The sequence below is a fragment of the Nannobrachium achirus genome, assembly GCF_963921795.1.
Source record: "Nannobrachium achirus genome assembly, chromosome: 8".
NCBI lineage: Eukaryota > Metazoa > Chordata > Actinopteri > Myctophiformes > Myctophidae > Nannobrachium > Nannobrachium achirus.
The window spans coordinates 18121160-18149075 of NC_137817.1; the positions used below are offsets into that span (position 1 = coordinate 18121160).

The 27916-nt window shown below is 42.3% G+C and overlaps 1 protein-coding gene across 1 annotated transcript in view; it reads left to right on the top strand.

Moving 5' to 3' along the window:
* The window catches only part of kirrel3b (kirre like nephrin family adhesion molecule 3b), a gene marked incomplete at both ends in the record, with an annotated part of 254831 nt that overhangs the window by 133285 nt on the left and 93630 nt on the right, over window positions 1–27916 (top strand). Inside the window, one exon of the mRNA XM_080731474.1 lies at window positions 22836–22985. Coding sequence (XP_080587600.1) covers window positions 22836–22985 — 150 coding nt within the window. The remainder of the gene's footprint in view (window positions 1–22835; window positions 22986–27916) is intronic.

A 27916-nucleotide genomic window follows, 5' to 3' on the forward strand; every position in this document is an offset into this window, starting at 1 on the left:
AGCACCTTCCTCCACGCTTGGCATTCTGGCTCAAGCAAGGCTCAGTTATTCACAATGAGCTCTCATTAGGGCAAAGCCATATTCTCATACAACACCACTAAAATAGAGCTTGCCATTTCTCCTCACCCTTCCTTGGCTCCCTCTTGCTCTCTCCATATTTCTGCTTTCCCTCTCTTTCTTGCATGCTCCTCGTTCTCTCTCCCCTCATCAGCTCTTAGAAAGTAAAGTGTGTGGGTAAGAGGCTAAAAAAAACAGACTCTCCCAATGTTAATGAGAGAGGAAGTGTGAGCCTGCCCGGTCATACCAACTTTAAAAACTCATCATGGCACACACTTAATTATCACTTGTTGAGCCCCTGTTGAGTTGGTTGGTGAACTTTGCAGTTGCCCACTGGGGTTTGAAAATATTGTCCTAAAAATGTCTGAACTCCAGACTGTAACAGCCCAGTTACCTCTGTCTACGCCTTACGGGCGCAAGCGCCCCATTGCACAACCATGTCAGCGTCATTAGTCAACCTGGCACCCGAGTGAGCTAAAAGTCAGCCACAGAGGAGGCAGATTTGGGAGGAGCGAGGTACTCAAACAGGCACACCTGCTGCTGATGACTGTAATTCCTGGTGAGTGGTTCAAAGTGACGGGCGCACATGAGTTATTAGCACTGACCTGGGTAAAACCTGACATTAAATTAAAAGAGAATAACAAAATGTGGTGGGGGTAGATTTTCAAAGCTGTCGAACGTTCAGGAGCTGAATTATGGCTTGGGGCTACACCACAGGCAACAGAGGGGTTCAAGAGGAGGGGAAGAAGATAGAAGGGAGAAGGCTTCAAAAAGCCTTTCCTGGGGCTTCACAATCTAGTAAGCAGGATTTTGGTGTTGAATGGGGTGTCGTGCCTCGGGGGGAGGCTGGGAGCACTGACATAGCATAACCTGAGATGAGAGGTACCGAGCCATAGCATCAACCTTGATGGTCCTCAACAGAAGTCAACCGTGTTCGGTGATACAACATTTGTAGTCTGCAGATGCATCCTTTACAACCTCTCCTCTACCACATCCCTGGCCGATTATACACACTGATCAGCCAAGCAGAAGGAATGCAGTAGACACAGTTCTTAAGGTTGAGATCAGGCAGGTAAGGGTGTGGTGTAGATACTGTATAAGGTTAGAGTGTTAACACTTATGTTGCTATGATTTTTTCTCTTCAATATCCCACGTTGCCATGGTTACCATGTAATTGCCGACTTCCATGTAATTGCGCAATTGTGTAAAAAGTGCACGCCCATGCCTAGCTGATGCACCACGTGTGTGCACACTGTTCACAGCTTTCAAACAAAAAAATCCGCTTGGAAATCCGTTCAGGCATTCATGATTTATGGGCCATTATGTTTTCTTCAGATGTAAACAAACATGACTGCCATGTTTGAAAGAATGGGTTGGTATGGGGTTAAACATGCAATTTCGCGATCGCGATCATGCCTAATACATTTCTGGAGGTCCAAAAAAAAAAATTGAAACATTTTTTTTTTGAAAAAAAAAAAAATATATATATTTTTTCAAAAACGCCCCAAACTCGGGAAACTCGGGTTGGCACAGCATTGGTACCAATACAAACTCGGGAAACTCGGGGGGTTGGCACCAGTTGTGTTAAGGGTTTGGGGGAAAGGTTAAAGTTAGGCTATAACACCTCATTGAGACCACATGATCCTCTTTCCACTGTCGGATAGACACCTTTGTCACACTAATTCCATAAAATACTTGCTCCCAACTGAAACAAGATTCTCAACATTAACAACATTTAACAACATTAAAAACATTTTGTTAATGGGCAATGCCCATGTGCCCTAAAACAGATGCTGTAGAATATGTGTCACAAAACTTAACAAACATTAGACATTTTCTAATATTGTCATTGTTTAAAACATGCAAGATGAATGTGGTTTTCACATCAAAAGTGTATTTTGAAAGTCATATTCCTCCCCGCAGCCACAGCTAAGCTTATTTAGCCAATGGGCACACTGAAAAAGCAAGTGTTTTGTAAACAATATTTGCAAGCTATTAAGGGCAAAAAACTTCAGAGCAGTTGGCTTTTGTTTTCGAGGATAACAGGCCTTCAGACTAATGGGCTTTCCGTCCAGTGGGAAGTCTTTTGAACTATTGGGGTTTCAGAATAATGGGCCGTAGGACCAATAGCACGGGACCGTGCTTTTTCTGCAACACTGGTATAATAGCACAGTATGTGCATGTGCATCTTTACTTCCTTAAGACAAATGTTTGGAAAGGTGTGTTTGATTTATTGTTCCTGTACTAATGATTTTGTCACCACCAAAGCTTAATTTGCACCTAGCAAGGATTAATTATATTCCCCAAAAATAGCTGTGTGTGGAAGAACTATTTGAACCAATGAAGGTTGGTTTCGTAGTGCTAGCAAGAACTTAAATCCCATCTCCATCCAAGAAAAGTAGTGTGGTTAACTCATTGCATGGGTCTAAGAAAAGAAAGTTGTATGGGGAAGATTTCCAGATGATACTCCTCTTTCTTTGTCTCATTAATATCGACACATTCTGAGGCCATGTGCCCGCAGAGTATCTGGCAAAGCCTCTCTATCATTACCCTCCCATTTATATTACTGCCTTAAGTCCCCTAAATGCTATGCCTACAGAATCTAGCACAGCTGTGCACTTTTATGGCATTTGTTAATGTACTGTAAAAGACATAAAATATGAATGGCTTCGTTTTTCTGCCAGCTCTCTCTTTTGTCATCTTTTTTTTTTTTACTCCAATTTGAATTCCCATTTATTTATTTGAAGGCAGATGTGATTTTATGTGCTCGCTGTAGCTGTAAAGTGCTACTTTGAAATGCAAATTAAGTTTTGATTGAGAGATTTTCCCGAGAACGGCTCTGTGTACAAGGTGGTGGTGTGAAAACAAGTCCGGAGGGAGATGTTTTGTGGTCCTGTGGTGGCGGCCCCCCGGCTGATGTATTCCAGAAAAACCTCTGTAGACTTGTAGAGGACACACGGTTTTATGTCCCTACCATGGCACAGTACATACAGACCTCTGCTATTGATAATCCCTCCCAGCTGCCTCTGATGTACTGCTCTGATATTAATAATAAGGTAGTGGCTCCTGAACCGGCAGTATTATATACCCACACAATCAGTGGCTTCAGTTCAGAAAAAGCTACGTTTCCATACCTTTGCAACAGGCATGATACATTTATTTTAAGAAGTACATTTTATTTTTTCCTCCGTTTCTACGGTTTCTTGGGCAGCCTGGAACAGTTGTTCAAGTGCAGCTAAACTTGGCATGTTAGTAAACATGCTACAATTAGCTGACCTGCGGAACCTGGTAATATACCATCTTGTCAAGAAGGGGAGAATACAAGTGTGGAGAATATAATTATAATACCTTGTTAAAGTGACCATTTTGTAAAATTTAGCAATTGTAGTTATTTTAATGTAATTTAACAACATAATAACCAGAACAGATAGACAAAGAGACATTCATGGATTTATATTTAAAAGTAACTTTTATTTTCCCCCCTGGACCCAGGGTATGGCAGCTGCATACCCCTGCCATACCCAATTGACGCCCCTGCACACAATACATTGCAACAGACTGAGACAAACGGAGCCACGCTACGTTTTTTTTTACGGTTTAGGTATGAGTTTAGTGTGGTTACGGGATTTAGTTAATGTGATTGAGTGACCTCGAATTCTCATAAGGAGCTTGTAGAAATTGGGTACTGGTCCCGGTTTCAAGAGCGATGATTGATTATTATTACATTTTGACCCTTGAATCATCTGATTTCATGCATTTTTGCCATTCCCCTGACTGAGATCCGAGAAGAGAGATCGCATTGCCTTAATCTTATTTCTTTGGTCCATGATATGTGTCTATTAAGGAAGTGTGACTTTCTGGTAAGTAGCGTTTTTGTCCAAAAGAAAGATGTAGTGGAAGGAATGACAATGAAATTATGAGATGGAGTACCCTCTTAACGCCTTATGTATGCACTTAAAGGTGGAGAGTATAGGCATGGGGTAATGCTTTCCTCAGACAAGCGAGAGGGTCCTGCATTGAAGTGGTTGTCTTCATTCCTGGCCCATGCAGCAGAGTCCTCTTAGGGAAGGTGTGGTGTAATGTGACTGCGGCGTAGACCTCTTATCTCATGACAGTGGACTCCTACACACTAAAAACCTCACTCTCCTCCCTTGTCTTGTTACAGCACTCTGCTCTGTCTGACAGGTATGGCTAGCCACAGCCTGCTTCTCATCTCGCACCCACAGTGTTGTGTGCGTGTGTGTGCGTGTGTGTGCGTGTGTGTGTGTGTGTGTGTGTGTGTGTGTGTGTGTGTGTGTGTGTGTGTGTGTGTGTGTGTGTGTGTGTGTGTGTGTGTGTGTGTGTGTGTGTGTGTGTGTGTGTGTGTGTGTGTGTGTGTGTGTGTGTGTGTGTGAGAGAGAGAGAGCCCATACACACATGCACGCATGCGCGCACACACATACATACTAAATGCATGCACACATCTAGGATTGCGGTCATGCACATCGTCTCTCACTCACACAAATGGACAGACCCCCCCCCCCCCCCCCTCTCTCTCTCTCTCTCACACACTATGCTAATGTTGCCGCCCGGCAGAGGTTGAAGAGATAAATGTGCAGTTGTGTAAATCCAAAGTGCATTATGTTCATCCTCATCACCTGTGTTCTTGTGTAACGCAGCGGACACCTTCCAGCCGAGCGGCCAGACTGAGGGTTTTAGAATAAGTGCTCTCTAATGGACCAGAGGATCATGGTGAGCCCGTCATCATCATGGCCGTGTTATTGAACCCCAAGCCCTGTAGCTGCCACAGTTCACCCTGTCACTGCAGCCAGATGAGCAGGGGTGTCGCACCAAATTCTGGGCCCCTGGGTACAAGGATTCACTCACATTGTGTGCTTTAACTATTGAAAAATAGCAGATCTACAAGCTCACAGCGCGGCACCGAGTGCCACACTGTGAGCTGGTAGATCTGCTATTTTTGAAAAATCGTGAAAATTTCAAATCTGAATATTTCAAATCCTTTTTTTTTTTAAACCTATATGTTTCTATGTCAGTGGTGTTCAAATATTTTCATGTGAAGGACCCCCAAAATGAAATGTATTTGGCCACGGAAAATATTTAGTTCCAGGGATCCCCCCAGAAGCAAAATTTGAGTTACAAATGTTTTGCACACATTTTCACAACTTTTCAAAAATAGCTGATCTACAAGCTCACAGTGAGCTTGTAGATCTGCTATTTTTCAATAGCTAAAGTATCCACGAGTTTCCAACGCCCCATAGTGCATTGCGCAAACGTCTGCATCGAGGTTCCGCCGCCGATTTACAAGCTCACAACGGGTTGCATCTGCGACGCGACGTGAGCTTGTATGTCTGCTGTTAAACCCGGAAGTTTGGTCCTGATAGTCTCCAGTAAACCCCCGGGGAAACTTGTGGATAAAATAATGAAGGCCCCTCCCCCTTGGGCCCTGGTAACTCAGTCCCACTTTCCCCCTGCTTGTGACGCCCCTGTCTGTGTATATAGCAAAGATGGTTGATTTAGAAAGATTGGAGCCGCTAGAGGCGAAGTGGTTCGCAAATCCTACAAAATGTGGTCCTACTAAAGTGGACGCCGTCTGACAGCAGATCAGGCGAACGTCCTGGTGCTACAGTAGATCCCGAGAGAGAGTGTGTTCCAGGGACAGAGCAAGGTCGATAATAAAGTAGATTTATTTCTTGATTTGCATCTCTGAAAAAATAAATTTTAGTTTGAAAATCTTTGGAAGATTGTGTGACTTGTGACGGTTATGTCCAATATTTAATTCAGTGACCACGGGGCTAAAGAATCTTTCAGAAGCTGTGTTCACGTTCACCCTTCCAGACTTCCAGACGCAGATACTGGAAACCAAGGAGATGGCATGTCTTTCTTAAATTGTTTTTGTCTTGGACTGTGGTTCTCTTTTCCAGAAGGTGGCATAAACATTTCCTGCAGTTTCCCGTAGCTTCATTTCATTTGCTCAGCAGCATATTTGAACTGGAAACACACCATCATAATACTGTATTTGTTTCAGGTAAACCGACCCGGAAACAGGGAATGTTTTGTTTCCATGCCACCTTCTGGAAAAGGGACCTACAGTTAGGCACAGAGCCTATCCACCAGAAGGCAGGACACAAGGCAATGAATGCACTGAAAATGCACCCGGGCTAAATTGGAACAGATCTTTTTGTGTCCAAAACCATTGCTTTTCAGAAAACTGAACAACAACCTGCGTTCCAATCAAGGTAATTGATTGGAACACAATTGAACATGAATATTTATTTCGTTTTTAGTTTTATTTTGTTTTGACTTCATGTTTATCAATTTCAGTTGGCTTTTAAAGCAGTTTTGTCATTTCAACAAACATAGTCATAGCATTATTAAAAGCTAACACTAATGTGTCACATTGTGAGCTTGTAGATCTGTAGCTATTTTAACAACTAATGCATATTTTTACTACTGGCGTCGAGTAATTTGTCCACCACTGACAAAATGCCACCACCTGATAAAAAGCCAAAATATGTATTTTAGATTATTATGGAAGAAAACGAATGAACTCGCATGAATTACATAACAATGAACTAGATTTGGGGTCAGGATCGTAATGTTGACACTTGGACATTCACAGCCCCCGGCAGAATGCTGCCGTGACTGTAATGGCTGCAGCTGAGCCTGTGACGAGGTGATTCAACCTGCCACTTTTGGCGGTGGCGAGACGCCCGTCCCAATCAGGGCTAAGTGCGGGATTCATCAGCGTCCTGTCGAAACGGGGGAGCGCTCGTCTGGCCCTGATGCGGAGATGAGGCCCTGATTGGGACAAATACGTCCCCCGCCGGTGTCAGCTCTCATTCACCGGTCTGAGCGAGGGGGCTGAAAGAAAGACAAATGTTTTGATTAGGGGTCTCTCTCAATGTCACAGCGGCCCCACGCGTGTACGAATGAGATGAGGCCGCCTCCGAGGGGAAGTGCCAGATAGCTGAAAACGATGAGAGGAAAATGGATATCTCACTGTCTGGGGGGGGTGCGAGGGGTGTTAAATTGTGTGTGTGTGTGTGTGTGTGTGTGTGTGTGTGTGTGTGTGTGTGTGTGTGTGTGTGTGTGTGTGTGTGTGTGTGCGCGCGCGCATTCGTGCACGTGTGTGCATGCGAGAGTGCGTGCGCTCAGGCATCTTTTTTTAATGAGTTCACATTGCAGTTTCTGCCTGGTGATAAAAATTGTAAATTTATGTTCACAGATTGACAACAGGGGTACAGGTTTTAAATATTTATGCCTGAGGCGTACAAGGAAAAGGATTGTCACTTTACAAATAAGCAGAAATAACTTTCTATTTTTATTAGTATTAAAGCACAACTTAAGATACTGTATATATCGCCTATTTTCACTATTTTAAAACAACACGTTCTTAAAACAATAAAAAGGTAAGGTTTTCGACTTACAAGGTTTTCACTCGGCAATAACGATATTCATTGTAGCCTACTCTTGCCACATCTTAAGACTATGCCCGTGTCACCGAAAGAGATATTAGTGCTCTCCCATTTCTTTCTCAGCCTGGAATATTTGTCCTTTCTGGTCTGCTCCGATTGAGTCAATATATTTTGATTTACATAGCTAAGTCTCCGTGCTTCTATTCCACCCGTCTCTTTCTCATCCGCTCTCTCTCTGTGGCGGGTGGCCTTGGGCAGTGCGTTACAGTCTTTTGTACTTGGAGCGAGAGAATGTGTTTCCTGCAAAATCAAAGTTGCTTACGCTATAATTCCCTTTCTCTCGCATGCACATGCTCTTTATTCCCATTCAGTCTGCCAGAGACTAGCCTGACTCAATAAACTATCTGATACAGTTTACTTTTCTTTTCTTTTCCCCACATACAGTACCGAATGTTGAACACTGTGTTCCACTGCTTGCCATGAATAGAAGAAAGAGAAAACATATAGGCTTTTTCCAACTGCATCCTTGAGGACCATGATGTGAATTCTGAATAAAAAAAAACAAATAAATACAACACGGGAGCAGCTCAAACGTGTCATAACATTGCTGTGGTACATTTGAAGACGTGTGTCTTTGACAGAATGTTTCTGAAAAAGTGTGGCACATTGACTGTAGTACTAGCGTTACTGTGCAATGTTACCTAAACTTGAAAAATGATTGCCCATCTGCACTTCTATGGTTGAAGATAATACGATTTGCCAAATTCTCATCTCTTCAATTTAAAGCCGTGGAAAGTCTAGGTATGTTATGCACTGGCTTTAATCAAAAACGGTCATCAATAACTCCTGAATAACAGCTTTTGTACAGTATCAACACAGATATGTTCAAGCATGACATCTTGTTAAAGTTATTTGACCTAGAACTATTAAAAAGCTGTATGAATTTAAACATTGAACATTCTCTTACCTTTCCGGTCACACTGCTGCTATACATGCCTACAGGCTTTAATTTCCAAGGCCTTTGATCTATCTCTCAATTTAATCTTAGTTTAAGGACAAGGTGGGGGGAGGAGACGCTCAACATCTTGAAAGTCAAGCTGCACTTTTATCTTGTCAGCGATATAAAATATGAGTTATACTTATAGGTAGACAAAAGGTGGCTTAATGTTTCGCTCTATGCCTAGAAAAATGGGCTCTCGCCCCATGAAAAGCGACAATATTCCTAATAGACCAAAAACCTCTCTGCATCGCATCCATCAAATCGGCCACCTGAGTCTTGAGTTTAAACCCATATCACATAATGAACCTGATCAATCCCAATTAAAACCCACCGTTTCACAAATCCATCTTTTCAAAGCATCAGCTTGCTTGTGCAACATTTGAGCGACCACTTAAGTGTTCATGGCCTACAGTAGCGACAAGGCATTTGCATGGGCCTTTTCATTCATAAAGTGCAGGTCCAAACTTCACGCTCTGGGTTCTGGAGAGTGCTGAAGAGCCTATGAGAAACGTGAAGTGATGAGAGCTGATGAATAGAAGATCTCGTGACGGGCAGCCGGGAACAGAAGGGGCCCTTCCTATTCAATCAGACCCCATCTGCACTCTAAAAACTCCTTGTTCTTTCCTCTCCATCTCCCGCTCTCATTTGCATCTCTTTTATGTCCTTTCTCCTCTTTATGTAAAAGTAGTAAGCTAAAAAAAAAAAGTAGTCCAGTTAGCGAAATGAGTCTCTTCATCTCCCTGATCTCCCTGAAGTTTTCTCTCTCTCTCTCTCCCTTGGGGGGATACAAGGCATGAAGAGGGAGGTTAGGTGGTGCTCCATCACATTATGCAAACTAAACTGTTATATTGGTAACCAACATTTGTTTCCTTGGAAACCAGCCCACATTTCTGGCTGCTTCATGGCGGTAATTATGATCACTGCTCAAGTTGGCTCTATTGTTTATAAAGTAAAGCATATACATTCAGAGAGTACTTTGTACTCCAGGAGTCTTACCCACTTAAAGAGTGAAAATAATCTCTGGCCTCTTTGTGCTCATTACAGTGCTCACTCCCTAGCTCCATCCTTCATAAAACAAACAGGAAAATACTTAGAAACGGAATATATTTGTCCTGTTTTGAATGTAGGAAATAATATGACATAAAATTCTATTCGACGGACCATAAAGCCTTTAATACATTTTGGACTCGATTTTATGAGAACTGACAGAAAAGATGGCAGCTGGAAAGGCTTAATAATGGGTTTCTGGCACTGAACACTCCAATGTCCATAAAAGAACACTTCCTCCGGCCCCCGCGGCTTGTGATAACGCATGTGCTTACAAGGCCTTCCTGCTGTTGCCATCTTGCGCTGTAATTTTTAGGAGTCATCATCGGAAGCGATCTGTCTTGATTGTGCCTTGGCAACTGTCGTGCTCCACTAATGCGTGGCGTGAGAGAGGGCATACATACAGCGTCTTCCGGCGGTGCCAATGTGTATCTTCCTCTCTACCACATATTTGCATTTGCACACACAATTCTTTCTTATAATGGCAGCCATCGCAGTGCAGATAGGCTTGGTGTTTTATGTGTCTGCTTATTTGTTGTTGTTGTTTTTTTTACCTGTAGCCAGGTGGGCAAAATGAGCTTTGAAGATTCTAATGGGGAGAAGATATAGGAAAAAAAAATTGCAATACACGCCTCCTCTAATGGATTCGATAGAGCTTTATGAAATATTCATTATTGTTAACTATTGTTGTAAGTTTGCCAGCTGCGGCTGGGGGATTACATTTTTTATATTAATGAAGTTGCCTGTCTAGAGGAAGCCTAGGTGCGCTGCAAAAGAAAATGCTGTGACATTAAATCACAATTTGTTCCACCATTCCAAGTCGGGAGATAAGCACCTCATTACCAAGGCAAACATCAAGGCAATAAGTACGTTTTTGCACATTTTGAAGGTCAAATGTTATGAAAGGATCGACTAGGCTATACATTGATGTAGCAATACTATTGACATTAAGACAGGAGAAATATACTTTGAAACACTGTGCTTGGTTTCATACACCTTTCACTGGCTTTGTAGGGCAGAGTAAGTGCCTAGCCTTTGAACTCCAAGAAGGTTAACATATCATTCAACTGTATTTCTCAAAGCACCTCTGTCAACCCACCGAGAGAAAAACTATGGCAGCTTGTGTGCTGCTTTTTCCTTTCTTCCGGAAATGTGACTACGTGCTTTGTCAAATGTAACTCCCACGCCTGTGGACACTTTCAAGGCAATTTCTATAAGTGACTTGAGTTAACAATTACATGAATCTGACAACTAAATGTACTTAAGCCTGTGCTTGTGCATTGGCTCGAGGCATAATGCCAGTCTCTAAAGCTGCTGCACTGGAGATATGGAGGTAAGTTATTCCTTGAAGACGAGCTAAGCTATTCATTTGAACGGCCACAATGGCTTTTATCTGGAGAATAAGTGCCAGCCTGCCCTTAGACTTTAATTGTGAGCTTAATTTGTGTAGGCGTGCGTGCGTGCGTGCGTGCGTGCGTACAGTAACATGCCTACTTCTGTGTACATCTTAGCATTAATTGTATACATTGCCATTCGATATCAAAAGCATTGCCAGGTCATGGCTTTAACACATTTAAATGACCAAACATCAGGAAAGTGACCTTATAATTGCCCTATTAAGCTCTCATAAGCACTAAATCAATCACAGCTAATCATACTTATTGGGTGACTGATGTGGTGACCCACAAATTCCTCATATCAAGTCATTAGAGTCATATTCTGAATAATTTACACTGTAATGAGCAGTTGAGCCAAGCATGGCCTTCAATATATTATGACTGATAATCAGTTGACTCTTTGCCTGCCAAGTACTGGTTGCTCTTTCAGGCTTATTGCCATGTTATGTTCAACACATGCTTACGAAGCATTTAAAATGTACAATAAAAGAAACCCATTCAATACCTTGGAGCGGACACCCCTCTTACATGACCATCCACCTGTCCCAGAGGAGATTGTGTATGCTGGAGCTGGGTCAGTTCAGTTATCAGGATGTGGTGATGAAGGGACAGGAGAGCATTATTACTATCCTGGTGTAGATGACCAGTCAACCTACAACCTGAGTCTCACATTCAGATTATAATATGCATTGCAACATTGTTTTGAAAAGTGCATTATGAATAAAGTTATTATTGTTATGATAATGTGAAAAGCAACACAAGGCCATGTTTCTAAGGGTGGGAGCCATTGAAACGTCAAACTTGGTTTTGTTTGCTTTCCAGAGAGCATGCAGCAAAGTTTTGTGCGAGTGCTGAAAGGAAATTCTTTCATTTGAAAATGACAGACTGACTTTAATTGGCATTCCTTTCTGCCCTCGAAAACTAATAAACAACCCACACAGCGAGTACATTCTAGCACATAGCCTACATCCACCATGACTTTCTCTCATGCTCCTCCATCGTAATAACTGTTATGTTTGTTGCATTGAGATGAACTGGTTGTCCATAAAGTGATAAGTGGTATTTCATCTTAGTGATTTGTTATTCAGTACCATATATGGCGTGTGGTGACTTCTGAGAAGTTTAGCCACATTAACATACATAATAAGCATTACTTCTTATTCCCATCAGTTCTTTGTGCTGGCTGACTTAAGATAATTAGTGAGCCAGGCTGATTCTATGCTTAGATAAGCTCAGAGGAAGAGCTGTAGATAAAACACTGATATTGTCGCTGTCGGGTGGAAACCTTGTATGTCCAAAATGTTTCATTTTCAGGAGATTAAAAAAAAAGAACCTGTGGTCCAATGCACACCCTACATCCACCATGACTTTCTCTCATGCTCCTCCATCGTAATAACTGTTATGTTTGTTGCATTGAGATGAACTGGTTGTCCATAAAGTGATAAGTGGTATTTCATCTTAGTGATTTGTTATTCAGTACCATATATGGCGTGTGGTGACTTCTGAGAAGTTTAGCCACATTAACATACATAATAAGCATTACTTCTTATTCCCATCAGTTCTTTGTGCTGGCTGACTTAAGATAATTAGTGAGCCAGGCTGATTCTATGCTTAGATAAGCTCAGAGGAAGAGCTGTAGATAAAACACTGATATTGTCGCTGTCGGGTGGAAACCTTGTATGTCCAAAATGTTTCGTTTTCAGGAGATTAAAAAAAAAGAACCTGTGGTCCAATGCATCCCGATGTTTATTATTTAGTCACAAGCTCTTGTTAGTACTTTTCTTTGGTTAAATACTTAAAATAATAATAAAGCCCACTTACAGACTTAAGCACTTCCACTTTCCCTTTCAAAGATAGTTCTACAGTAGCAAACGTAGCAGATGTACAAGCTCACAACGCTTTGCATCGTGATGCATTGTGACCTAGAAGTTATTCTATTTTCACTACTTTTTGCATGACACTGTCAAAGTCTGTCATACGATGAAGTGGGGCATCAATTAGCGGGGGGAAAAAACCCATAAAATGACGATGCAAGGTTTCTGCTGGACAGCAGCGATATGGAAGCCTATAGGCGCAGAGAGATGTGGGACTCAGATTGATCAGGTGAGGCCCAGTATGCAGGATTCAATTAGGAGGAAGAGATGGGCTTAGATAGAGTAATCCATATTTCTGGGGATTTGTGTTTGCTTTGGACCTCGGGTCTGGATTTACCCATTATTATGTTATCAAATAATTCTCAGCAGTTCTCTGCCACAGGTAACTTTTTAACCCATTTAGAACGGGTACACATTTTGTGTATCATTATTTTATGCTTTAACTATTGAAAAATAGCAGATATACAAGCTCACAGCGCGGCACCGAGTGCCGCGCTGCGAGCTCGTAGATCTGCTATTTTTGAAAAATCGTGAAAATTTTAATTTTGACCCGATTCTATAAGTGTCTTTTGAATCCTTCTAAAGTGTTTTTGAAAAACCTATGTTTCTATGTCAGCAATCTGGCCAGCCATCGTCAAAGAAAAGGTCCTTTTCACTTAACTGGAGCTCAGTTAGTCTGTTCTTGAGAGACTACTATGTCAGTGGATCTCAAACTTTTTTCATGTGAAGGACCCCCAAAATGATATTTATTTGGCCACGGACCCCCAATTCAAAATATCTAGTTCCAGGGACCACCCAGAAGCAAAATTTGAGTTACAAACGTTCGCTTTGAAAAATACATATATTCAAAGATTTGCACACATTTTCGATTTGTGTTTGCTTTGGACCTCGGGTCTGGATTTACCCATTATTATGTTATCAAATAATTCTCAGCAGTTCTCTGCCACAGGTAACTTTTTAAAATGCCTGTCGCTGCACTTGCAATGTTTTGCAAGTTTCTGCCGGGGTGTGTTTCATCACGGGAGACATCCTCCATGAGAAATTGAAACACAGAGAGGACTCCTGTTGGGCGAGTCTCTGATGTGATGTTCTGATGTTGTTATGAAGGAAATGGGAATAATAATTGGGTTTAGTCACGCAGATTCACTCTATCATTACAGAGGGCTCTGCCATTTGTCAGAGGGGATTTTACACTGGTGAGTCATCAGTATGTAGAAGGAAAAAAAAAGAAGGAAAAAAATACAAGATTTGTATGGTTAAAATGTTAAACAATATTTCACCATTTTCACAGTTCACAACACTTCACAACAACACATTGTGAGCTTGTAGAACAGCTATGTTCAAATTACCAATGTATACAGATTTAAAGTGGCTAGACTTAATGCTACAGTATATGAACTGCTGATCGACCTATAGGTCAAGGCGCATACCACTTAGCATGGATGCCTGGCGGCGTCGCCGGTTCAATTCCCGAACCGGATGACCTTTGCCGCTTGTCACTCCCCATCTCTCCCCCCATTTCCTGTCAGTCTACTGTCCTATCAATAAAGGCATGAAAGCCCAAAAACAAATCTTAAAAAAGGTACCACCGGGCCCCACTTTGAGAAGCACTATGCTATATGCGGCCTGTCTAGCAGGGCAGCTCTAAGAGGAAAATGCACATGAATCATGATTCAAACCATGTTGGCAGTTCAGGGCTACCATCCATTACCATTGCCAGCTCTCAAATCCAGCTCACCTTCGTGGCATGTCTGCCTTCATGCACAGCAGAAATGTCATAAAAGCAATCTGAAAAAAAAAGAAAAGAAAAGAACTAAAACCACAGTGTCTGTCCCCCACCGACATACCTGTACAGTACCTGCTTCCTCAAATGGAACCAAATGGACCCGTTAGAGTCCACGGTCAGAGTTAAGGGGAGACCTTGAAATTTGAAAGTTTGAGAAACACTGACTCAGAGAGTGTACAAATGGAACCAAATGGACCATTACGGGTCCATTTGGTTCCCTTTGTACACTGTTACGGGGTACACAGTTACGGGGGTCTGTGACCTAATTTGCACACCAAACCGGGGGTTGTTGAAATTAAAACATTTGAGAAGCACTGTGCTCTGTACTGTACAAAAACGTGGAGGCCAGAGGTAATGGTAATGGTTTTTGATAATGATCCCGGGATCAGCTTTTGCTGCCGCAGGGGCCACCCGTCGCACAGACGGTGTGCTGATGAGTTCTTTGAAGTGGGCTGGACGCGTGTCAGCCGTAACTGTAATTTTCCAGGCCTTGATTGGTGAAGCGTGGGTGAGATGGAGCTGCCAGTGTACGTGGGAACAACACTGTGGTCGTCATTCAGCTGTAAACAGATTAGCGGATCTGAAGTGCCACAACAACATTATAAGGCCTCCTATAGGAGAAGGCAAAAGTGTTTGCTTCCAATGTTTTGAAGGAGGCTCTTGGCAAACAGTCATACATTCCTAATCAACAATCTCCCACCTTCCACTTTCGCTTCACAGTGTTCAGTCAGAGCTGCCAAGAATGGTCTTTTTATGATTTGTACGGTCCCAGAGTAGATTTGTCATGCACGAAAAGAGGTCACTATAATAAATCACTCTTCTAGATGACCTTAATGCAACATGAAATACATTTCTGCGGTGCATGAAGGTAGACATGCAACAGTAAATAACACACTATCTAACAATAACAGTGTTGCTTTTTTTGTAGCTCCTTTTGGAACCTCTCCCCCAGTTTTCTCGCCCGGACAGCTTGGTGGCGAAACATATTCTGGGAACACAGATTAGAGGCCAGTCACGCATGCGCGTTACTGCCAATTATTAGTCAATAGCTTTTTCTTTGATCACAACCGCTATTTCCTTGTCGATAATTGTCAAGTTCTATAACCACATGGGATTTGGCTGTGCCTCCATTGCAAGACTTTGAACACACTAGATGCTCACTAGAGCTACTTCTCTACTGCACATAGAGGAGTGATGGTTAAGATCTGATGCAGAGAACGTTTAATCTTCAAAGGTTCCATTTATTTAAATGTCCTTTAACAATGATTGTTTCTTTTGTCTTATTGCTCAGTGTCTAAATGAATATCTTAATGCTTAATGCTTTGTGTAAAGCACACTGAATTGAATTGTTGTTGAAAAGGGTGCTATACAAATGAACTTGCCTTGCCTATAGTATTAGAACACTGCATTGTAGTCCCAATATCGCCATTGTTTTGTGATTTATTAGACGAATAGACTGAGACATTAATATTCATAGATAGCCTATGAAGACAGACTGAATACCGAAGAATCATGCTGTGAAATTATATTAATCGGACGTTAACCTACTTGCTATCCTGTTTCTCCACCAGCTTGATGAGCTGCTCCGAGGCGAGAAAGCCACCCTTAGGCTTCAGACAGTCTGTTGTCTGTAGCTCTGGCGTTTGTAAATGCCAACACATTTAAACAGGCTGACCCCTTCAGATCGGGGCCCCATTTATCTCTCAGCACATTGGCAGGTTTAGACGTTTCTTTTTCTTCCCCAGGCTCCTTCTCACCCACTCCATTAACATGCTTAATAAAACGTTATTAACTGGGATCTCCCACTTTGCCGGCACCTGAGCCTTGGCACATACACAGACGTGCCATTTCAAAACCTCACATGTCCCGCCATTGGCAAGACGGTAGATTTTCAGGGGATCTGCAGAAAATGTAGATTGTAGATCAGCTATTTTTGCTAGTTTCTGCAAAAATAAGCTCTGTTCTCCATAAAAATTTGAAAAGCGAAACAGGAAAAGAAACCGGTGGAAAAAATGCTTTTGCAGGACATTTTCAGGAAAAGAAGAGGTGAAACGGCACATCTGTGTGCGCACGCACGCCCCAAATTATTTTGGGGGGGTCCCCAAATGATTAACTTAATGTGCAATGTTGTTTTCTCACTCAACAGTAAACAAACCAACATGAAGTTTAAGTGTATAGAGGGTACACATTTTTAAAGTGACAATTTGAGGACTTTTTAATACCTCTAAAATGACAAATTAAACATTGGTCAAATTGTCAAATATTAGAGGCAGAAATTGTGAAAATTGCCGATCTACATGCTCACAACGCCTCGCAACGCGAGGCATTGTGAGCATGTAGATCTGCTATTTTCCCAATAGAACCTTGTTATACAAGATGTAATGCCTCATATCTTAGTGCTCGTCAGGGTGGGGGGGTCCCCAGTTAAAATATGGTTATTTTGGGGGTCGCGGCCTGAAAAGGTTGAGAACCACTGTAGTAAGAGAAAGAGAGAGAGAGAGGTGGTGTTGGTCATGGTGGTGGTGGTGGTGGTGGTGGGCGGAGGTTGTCTTCACTCTGCTGAATGCCACGCTTGGGTGCCCCGGTACTGTAGCTGTGCTTCTCCAGAGAATAAGGCAGCAGTAACGTGGACAGGGGGAGGTGAACGCGCCACCTGTGCTAGTGCCGCCCCCATGCACACTGCATGGGTGCACACAGCATCAATAGCAGATATGTGACAGAGCCTTTGTTTTGACACAAACGAGCAACAGGTGAATTTGATCCCGAGTCAGATAGGGTGTCCTCAGTTTTCATTTAACTCAGATAGTGTACAAAATGGAACCAAATGGACCGTGTAAGCCTGTAAATGTACACTCATGTTAAATCAACACACTCCACACAGTGCGTTGTTCTTCTGACTGTGTTCACTAGTGTAAACCCCTCTAGTCAACTGCTGATATCTGGACTAGACTGTAGACCAGGGGTCTTCAACAGGGGGTCCGGGACCCCTAGGGGGTCCTCAGAGTTACTACAGGGAATCCTCCAAATCTTCCAATCGTTTTTATATTAACAACTTGAACCCTATTTGTCCATATTCTGAGAACTGTAGACAAAAATGTTCAGAGCTTGTAGATCAGCTATCTTCGGCAAAGAGGTTTGGTGTAGAGGAGAAAAAGAGCAGACCAAGTACAGAGTGAAAGGTCAAGTTTATTAGGTAGTGACGGTTCAAGTGGTTAAATATCTGAAAACACAAATTGACATGAATCCCAAAATACACTGATGATCGTGCTGTCAAACAATTAAACTATATGGTATCTATGAACAGGTTGTGGGGGTCCCTGCTTCATCTCTCTCTCAACTAAGGAGTCCTTGGCCTGAAAAACGTTGAATACCCCTGCTATAGACGCTTGGTAACATGCCAATGAAGTTCATTTCCAAGCCATTACATTTGGGAAATAAATCATTACCTGTAGTCCATCTTTGGATATCCCTAATGTACTATAGGAGATCCAATCAGCGGTGTTATCACTACCAAGCGCACCGATAACACCATAACGCAACATAACTTCAATAATCCCGAGGGGAAATTAACGGTATCTTGCATCATCCCTCCTTATGCACATTGACTAGCAATCATTTTGGGGAGGTGAGCAAACTTGATCTCCATTCAGACGGTTAGTGTAATTTTGAAATGAGGTTTCGTACATGGGCCTGACTACTCGGGCCAGGCTTTTACGTGAATGAGGTTTTTCCGGTCAAGTGGCCGGTGCCAGATGGTGCTTGTTTATTTTCAAACCACTTACTTTTGTTCCCCTGCTCTCTGGGTCGCTGACTTGGGAGAAACGGTTTGGCACACTTCGCCAAGACGGCCCACTCTGGCTCTGATCATAATATTCAAATGGCTGTATGAGCCAGTTGATTATGAAGCTATGCACAAAAAAGTTGAACGATGTGTGTGTGTGTGTGTGTGTGTGTGTGTGTGTGTGTGTGTGTGTGTGTGTGTGTGTGTGTGTGTGTGTGTGTGTGTGTGTGTGTGTGTAGCATGTGTGCGTGTCTACGTGCGTGCATGATTTTGTCTGTCTTGCAAGCACCCAAGTACATTTCTCATGCCATTTCCTCATGTGTACAGTGGCCCCTATCACCGCCTGGGAACGGTGTAGTCCAGTGCTTCTCAAAGATGTTCATGTCAAGGACTCCCAAATTGATATATTTGGCTGCAGATCAGAATATTTTGCCATAGGAGAAGATTATTCCGTCAACATTTGTCAAAATTCTTTGAAAATTTGCAAATCAACAAAGCTCACAACGCATCACAAGCAATATTAGATTAAGCACATGATCCTTTGCCGGCTTCAGAATTGTGCAAACACAGACAATTGTGTTCACTGGAGCACCTACTGTAGTAAGACATGAGGCCATTACAGAGGGGCATTGATCAAGAACCAAGGAGACACTAGATACATAGTTAAGACATACAGTCATTGGAGACATATGGGTCATCTGTTATGGCTGTAATCACTGTGTATTTCCAGCTCTATGAGTAGAAAGTAGATCACACTTGACAGTTATCTATTAAACTTTTCTTCAGCGATGAACATGCTATATACATGGCGTGGGAGGCCTGGGGGGTGCAGGGTGTTAATTAAGATACTGCGGTCATCTCATCAGAGTGACGTCTCCGAGAATAAGTCAATTAAAGCACAGGCTGCAGCTCTTTGACGTGTTTCAAGCTCGGTGGATGATGTAAAGAGCAGAGTAGAAGAGGTTCTGATGTTTGTTTGATTCTCAGGGGTGGAAAAGGTACTCACATCATGTTTTACTTAAGTAAAAGTATCAATACTGCAATTTAGAATTACTCGAAAATAAATAGCAGATCTACAAGCTCACAATGCGTCACATCGCAATGCATGTGAGCTTTAGATTGTCTATTTTCAAATAGCCAAAACAGGACTGAAGTGGTTAATGTATGTTAATGTATGATACAAAGTATCTAGTAACTAAAGTTGTCATAAAATTGTAGTGGAGTACGATATTTGCCTCTGAGATATAGTGGAGTAGAATTAAAAGTATTGGAAATTGGAAATATTCAAGTAAAGTACAAAAACCTCAAAATGTTACCTCAAAAAGTACAGTACTTAAGTAAACGTACTTAGAGTAGTTGCTTTACACCACTGTTGAGTCTTCTTCCCCCATGCACTGTAAAATGCCAAGAAATATATCCAAGCGTGCCTCCATGCTGGTGTGCTTCGTCTGCACGCAGACTGCTTTGATGTGTACAATCACAGATAAATCCCCTCGTGAGGGAACATAGTGCTGAACAAGGGTGTCCAGGTAATAGTGTCTGAAGCATATGGTGAGACACGGCTGACATCTTGGCTTGCTATTTTCTCCTATGGCCCACCTTTGCACTGCACACAAATGCATAAATCCAGACGCACAAACATGCACAGACCAACAGTAATTTATTAAGGGCTTGACAATAGGGAAATGTTACTCAGGGAAAGTCAACCAGCCAGCTGTCGAGTCTGCTAGAAGATGAATAGCTCAATATAGCTCAATATACGCTGCACAGTATTTTCTTTTGCATTGGTTTACTAAGTCAGGCAGAGTGTATTATGTTTGTGTGAGCTTAGTGCGTGCGTGTGTGTGCTTGTGGCCCTGAATCAATAATTACAAAAAACTTTTGCTTACCTCCTTAAGTACTGTTGCTATCCATCACAAAGCCCAGTCCGGAGCTGAAAGAAATTACTTTTATGCGGGCGCTAATGTTATATATCAACTATATTACAATGGTTTTGTTGCTCTCTTGGTTTTAATTTGCACAACAAAGACAATACATGTCTCTATATGTACCATAATTGAATGAGTAATTTCCCTTGCATAGGAAACGAGTCACAAGAGGAAGCGCAGTCAATGACTGATATGGACGAGCTCATTTTACTAAGATAGATATGCAGTGACAAAGCATAATTTACCATGTGTAGGCCTACTGTCACCGAACTGTTTCTATAATCCAGTGTTTCTTCAAACATAGTTTCGGGTCAATTGAAAGAGTAAAATGCATAGCAATTATTCAATTGCAAGAAGAGCGTTGTTGTTTTTTTTGTTGGCATACTTGTTTGTTCAGCTCGCGTCGTAGTAGAATAATCATTTTCTAAGCCCTTCCACCGTTGGTTTTTGGTTTCCTCACTAATTTGAGTGTCTTTGCATGCATGTTTATGCATTGCATGCACAATCACAGAGCCTGTCAACGTGAACATGTTTGTGTGTATAAAGTCTGTGTGTCCCTGTGTGCCTGTGAGTCTGCGTAGGTGTACACTACAGTACAGTATGTCTGACCATGAATGTGTGTGTGTGTGTGTGTGTGTGTGTGTGTGTGTGTGTGTGTGTGTGTGTGTGTGTGTGTGTGTGTGTGTGTGTGTGTGTGTGTGTGTGTGTGTGTGTGTGTGTGTGTGTGTGTGTGTGTGTGTGTGTGTGTGTGTGCGTGCGTGCGTGTGCGTGTGGGTGTATTGTTGAACCGTATTGTGTAGTACAAGAACAAGATCGTCTATATTTTCCGAATTGCTGGAAACTTGACATGAAGAAAGCAAAATAGAATAAAGGAGGAGCAGAACAAGTCTGGTGTGAGAAACCTCAATCATCACTTGTTAACCTCAGCTGCCTACTCTCCAGGTGTGTGTGTGTGTGTGTGTGTGTGTGTGTGTGTGTGTGTGTGTGTGTGTGTGTGTGTGTGTGTGTGTGTGTGTGCGCGTGTGCGTGTGCGTGTGCGTGTGTGTGTGTGTGTGTGCGCGTGTGTACGTACGAGCAAGTGAGCAGTGAGCGTGTGTATGTGCGTACGTTTTAGCATGTGCGATCATGCGTGTTATGCACGCATGTCTGTGAGTATACATGATATATTCAATATGGCTCCAGAGCCTGATACAGTAGGCCTCTATGACACTGTCACACGTCAGTATCACTTTATTCTCCCCTCTCTCACCTACAGTAATGCGCCCCATCTTCCCCCTAATGCAGTTCGTCACACGTCACCTTTTTTCCGCCTTAGCTCTTTGTGGCGGGCAGAGAGGAAGGCAAATTACAGCAACCCTTTGAATACATGGGTGTGACGCCGAGCTAATGTGTGCCAGGAACACAGTGTTGGCAGACGTGAAAGTGTTAGCTGCTCTATGGCATGTATGGGAGGAGGGGCCTATATTGTATCACGAAGGCATCAATTAACTAAGATGGCCCTTCCCCTTATTGTGTGCACAGCGTTCTGCACCTCAGAGCGTTTTTCACTCAATAGGGACTTTAACTGTTCTGCTGCCGTTGACAGTCCTCACCGTCATTGAAAGGGTTAATACCATGGCGCCGTTGACGGTGAGGACTGTGAATCTTACTGTATATACAGTAAAGATATGATTACTTACTGTACGTCGCTCCGGTCCCGCCCGCATCGGTAATGTCGGTGATTTGTTTACAACGCACGTTGGGCGTGCACGCGAAGTGAAGCTCCTCAATGTTAAGTCAATGGAGAGGCCCATAAAGAAACTTCATTTAAACAAAATAGCCATTTTGAGACATTTTGCAGCAGATCTAAATGTAAACAAGGCACAAGGCAGGGCGCAGCCATCTTTCCTCTTCTTGTCCCACACTGTCATGTGACTAGATGACGTAATCGTTGCCGTCAAGTGATAATCCAAAAAAACAAAAACAACCCCCTTCCAGCCCTTCAAAATAATAGCGGCGGCCTATGGAGGAAACTGCGTGGCACCGAGGCACCAAGCAACCTTCAGATTAAGAGGCACTAGTTGTGTTAAGCTTGGAAGGGGTTTCAGGACGACTCCATTAGGCGGAAGTAGAGCTGTAGCAGTCAAAATCGTTACGCAAAAAGCTGGCGGTGACGGGTTCCCACCCCTTTTACTGAACTCTTTGTTTCCCATGGTGACGCATCTATGCAGCAGACGTTGTAGACACTACGTGGAAAGGTAGCTTCTGCCGTAGCACTGATCCATGTCCGGTTGCCGTAGCGGACTGCTGTAGCCGTCATTGCTTCAAGTCCCTAATGCCTCATAGGTCAACTGTGACGTTTGTGCGACACGACCACTTATTTGATTGGCAGAAATGGGATTATTGATGGATGATGTTGCCAAGCACTTTTCGACTATTCAGTCGTACTTCATCTTTCTCTTCCTTTTAATTTCGCAATCAATGTTATCTGTAGTCAGTACTAGTCACATGACCTGTAGTCATATGATCGCGTCTGACATATATACCCCTTATCTTTTCTCCATCCTTCAGGAGCAGTGGCCGTGTTTTCCCAGCAGCCCCAGGACCTGGTGGTGGTGGCGGGCCAGCCGGTGACCTTGCCCTGCTCCATCCCTGACTATCACGGTGTTGTGCTGTGGATCAAAGACGGCCTGGCGCTGGGGGTTGGCAGGGACCTGTCAGGTAAGAAGAAGTGATGTGTATCAAGCAAGGCTAATTTATGCTCTTGTCGCGCCGTGGTGTCATGCACCGAGAACGGCAGAGAATAGCAGACCTACAAGCTCAAAATGTGTCGCGTCCGTGACCCTAACCCTAACCCTAACCCTCTGCCTATTAGTCGCCTACACTCGCATGGTATGAATCAGGCTTTACCCTACCCCTCTTCCCAGCCCTGCCCCTCCCTCTTCCTCTTTCTCCTTCTATTTAATTTAATTTCTTTATTATGTTGTATTGTATAAAACAGTAGGAATACAGAATACAATACAGAATAAAATAGGATAGGAAGATCGCTATAACAGGGTATATTTCTGATGCTATTTTAAAATGGATTTCTTTAACTTTAGGTGCAATAGGACATTCTACTTAAAGGGACCTCTATTGTATTTCATACAGTGAATGAGTTAAAGCCCCCCAAATATTTATTTCTTTCTTATTTTTTTTTTACTGTTATCACATTTCTTTTTTATTACATTTGCAAACTGATGTGTATTTTTTGATTATGGGAATTTCCTTTACACATTTTTCATACCTATTTCTTGAAATAATCATGTTAAACTTTTCTGAATTCAATAAATCACATACAAATGTTCAATTATTGTCATTCCAGTCAGCTTTAAATAGTTTTTTTTAAGTGGTTTTCTATTTATGGTAATATTATAAAACAAATTGTGTGGTGACAAATTGAGGGTAATTGTGGGCGTATTTGTGGAGCGCGGCGATCAAAGTTGGATTGTTTTATAGTTAATCTAATTTCAGGGGAGCGTTCTTTAGGTTAGATTATACTTTATTGACAAGAATGGCAGCAGCAACATAGCATATAAACATCAGCAAGATATGAAGGCAGCAGCACGATACATAAAGGCAGCAGCATACACTAGGCTTACTAACGGCAGCAGAAGAGCGACAAATGCATGACATGTATACTGTGATACTATACTAAGGCCGCAGCATACCAACAGCCTAGGAATAAGAACAGGCATCTATGCAACTTAGGCAGGAGCATAACTTGGCGATGGATTCTGTATTCGGGTCATTTCCTGCAGGCCCACGATCACACGTGTACCATGTACGGCGAAGTACATGTATGGCTGTGTACGTCGTGGGCTTAACATATCTCTGCAGGCAATTACCCGAGACCCCCCGCGGGGTCTAACACAGAACCTACGGTGGAGCTGGGGTGGTGGCGGGGCAGTAGCTTGCGCAACAATACCTTACCTACAGGCAGGTCTACCTATATATTGTATAGGGGGCGGGACGCGCAGGTCCCGACCACGTGAGCGCACGCAACCTCCAGAACACTCCCCCGAACTCGCTTCGTCATTACACTCCTTCGCATCATTAATTAAATGGTCATCAAACTCGTTGGACAACCTCCAAAACTCGTCAAACTTGTCATATGGCTGTGGGTGAGAAATATTACTAATTGAGGTTGGGAAATACACTATGTTAACCATTTGACTCTGAAATCCACAATAACTGATTCAAAACCCATGGCCCTCATTAACATAATGAGGGTCCATAGGAACTTAAACATTATGGAGTTAGATGTCTTTATCACTTTTGCTGAAGTGTACAAAGAATGGTATGCAGATAAGCATTGATAAACCTTCTGCTCTGGTCAGAGGAATTCGATCCAATATAGTCTATAAGTCTTGGGAGAGCCAATGATTTATTTGTTTTCTGTACAGCTCTCTTTTCCCCCCTTTCTTCCAATGTAATCATTATGTCAATTAGCAATAGCACACCCAGACCTTTTGGGAAAAGACACATTTTATCAATGGCATTTGAAACCGTATTTTTCTTTCAGAGCTGAGAAATTGGATAGTTATTCATTCTTTCCCCAGCATTTAAATGCCTTGAATGTCTGGGGAGTTTTTAAAGTTTTATTTGCAATAATTGCTGTGGCTAAAATCAATACAAAAGGACTAATCGGATACCCCTGCCAAATACTACGTTTAATTTGGAAGTTCTATTGAAAAGCCATGGCTGAGAAATACTGTTAATACCATTATAAAGTACCTGAATGACATTACATTGTTCAGATGTTTTTCCATTTAAAAACCTAAGAATACAAGTTGAGGGATCAGTGAATTATAATCAATTACAGTATTCTTAAGACTAATCGGGTATGATTAGAAACGTGTTACTTTGATAAACGCAGACTTTGAGGCTGTTTCATTATTATCTTACTCAATCCTTAAATATATATATATTAAGCACAAACGTGCTAAGAGCTTGTAATCTCCACAAAGGAAACTGTCTTTGTTCATTTTTGGATTATACATACTGTAGTTTCATAGAGTTGTCTGTTTACTTTTTAAAAACATAATAAATCAGATCTGTACTGTAATTTCAGTCCAGAAGTGTTTGTAAAATCATGTTATGATACCATCTGGCCTGATGACTTTCCATTAGGCATCTGTGGGAAGGCAGTGATCAGCTCTGCCATAGTCATTTCAGCCTCAGTTAGAATTTTCTATCCGGTCCATTCCTGTACCAAACCCACGGTAAAAAATCTGCCTCTTGATTATAGTACTTCATAGCTGTCGGGGGGATACCTTGTATGTTCTTTTTTATTAATTATTTAAAATAGTGACAATAGCCGTTCTACAAGCTCACACCGCCTTGCATCGCAAGGCGTTGTGAGCTTGTTGATCTGCTAGTTTCACTACATTTGAACAACACTACTCTAGTATGGTGAAGTAAAACTCTAGTTTTATGAAAACATGAAACGTTGAAATATGGAGATACGGTTTGTGCGCGACAGCAACAATAATATGTAACTATCAATTGCAATCTGATCATCAATTATTAACATGTAGTTTATTTACAGTATTGCCTTTTTGGCTTGCCTTGTTTTTCCAAATTAGAATATAATCAATTATTCAAACCATCCAGCAAATGAAAGCGCCTCACCTTTTCTGTGTAAAGGTCATTCAACTTTGTCTATTAGAATTCAAGATTATTAGACTCATATGAGTTTGACTCTTTTGGATATAATGTCTATTTGTTGTTATCTTTTACAAATGGCCAATCTTTGATGCAATCATCTTGAATGCACTTTTTCCTAACATTACGTTTGAGACACTCCGTCCTCAGTGCATTCCCAGACCAGGCGTGCCAGCAAACTCATGCTGAGCTGGTATGTGACCAGCTCAGCATGAGTTTGCTGGCACGGCTGGTTATGTCTTTACTGTACAGTAGGTTATGTCTGTTTTATGTGTAACCGGCTGTAGAGTGGCTGATACAAGAAGTCACAATATAAACCAGTTTGCACTGTCAATTCATAATATATATCTAATAATATTAAACTTGGGTTATGGATAGGGCACGGTCATACAGAAGCTCAATTATACATATACAGGCGGATTCTGCTTTTCAATGGGAACGGAGCGGTTTGTTGCCATTTGGCAATTTCTGTCAAAAACAAAACGCTCTGTTCTCATTGAAAAGCATTGGCACAATCCACCCTCATAGAATTACCTACCTTTTTGAGTGTGAACCTTCAAATTGTTGCTACTGTATTTTGAAAAGTTTGTCTCTTTTTTGCCCTTCTGCAGATGAGTAAAACACAAAGTGACAAATATTCAATAGTGATTTAAAGCCTTGGGTTGCAGCGCTTTTAATCAAAGTCAGCTCATCGCCACAAATAAGTGCTGCATTGAGAGAATAATATTATTGTACATCACACAATCTGAAGAGGCAAAGAAGGCTGCATTGCTCTCCCCTTGGAGTTACAGTAGCCTACAACTATACAGTAAGCCTATTTCTGTGACACTTGTGTGCCATAGAAGTGCATAAACCCAAACGAGACGTGAAATCAATAGTGCCACTGGTCACGTTTCAAGTAGCTGGTAAATGGCTTTGTGAAGATTAACTCCCTTCCTCTAATTATAGCCAGCCTTTGTATAATTGCCTAAATACAGCAGTTTAATTTAGAGTAAAACGGACCACCACATTGGTATTTATGAGTTCCTCTATTAGAGACCAAATGAATATTCATGAACTTAATGAACACCAATGCAGTGCAGCACTCCTGCAAATAAATATTTACAACCCTCTTAAGTGCTGCCCTATCTAATAATAGCGATCTATTAGAGTCCCATGATGCCAGCTTGTTGAAATGGTCATTGTTTACCGACCCAAAACTGCGATTAAATGTGTCCCTGAAGAATATTGGTTCCTATTGCGGCCCCTATCTGATCTTTCTTGTGTACCAGACTCAATTGCCATTCAAGCTCCCCCATTTTTAAAACTAGAAAGCCTCTTATGATCGGCAAAACGATTAAATATGTATTGCGCTGGAGATCGGGCCGTCCCCTGCTCTTTGACCTTCAGCGACTGCTCCAGCGAGCCTGCTGTGTCACCGATAGTCGTCTGTAATTAAACCCCATGCGGCCGACCGTGGCCCCAATAATAAAGTCATTCCATTTCCCCGTCCAGGTTCTTATCGGACTCTCGGGAGCGTGAGAGCTCGCAGTAAACAATGGCCTGGGTTCTCTTATTTGCAGCCTGATTTGAAAGAGGCAGAGAGAGATGGGGAGGACCTAATATCATAATAATATGATATGATATATTAGAAAGGGGCGAGGAGAGGTAAATGGAGAAAGAGATGGGGCAGAGAGAGAGCGTGTGAGAACGGCACAGTTCTACGCCTGGAGACGAGACATAGAGATTATGACCTTATGATATCTACATTCTTGTTCAGGTTCCTTCAAGTAAACAAATTAATCAAAGAGCAAACCTCATTTTAAACAATGCCAAAGACAGGAAATGCGGGCGGTGGTGGTGTGTGTGTGTGGGGGGGAACTAAGTGAGCCAAGGAGGGCACTAGAGCAAGGGGTCTTCAACAGGGGGTACGGGACCCCTAGGGGGTCCCTAGAGTTACTACAGGG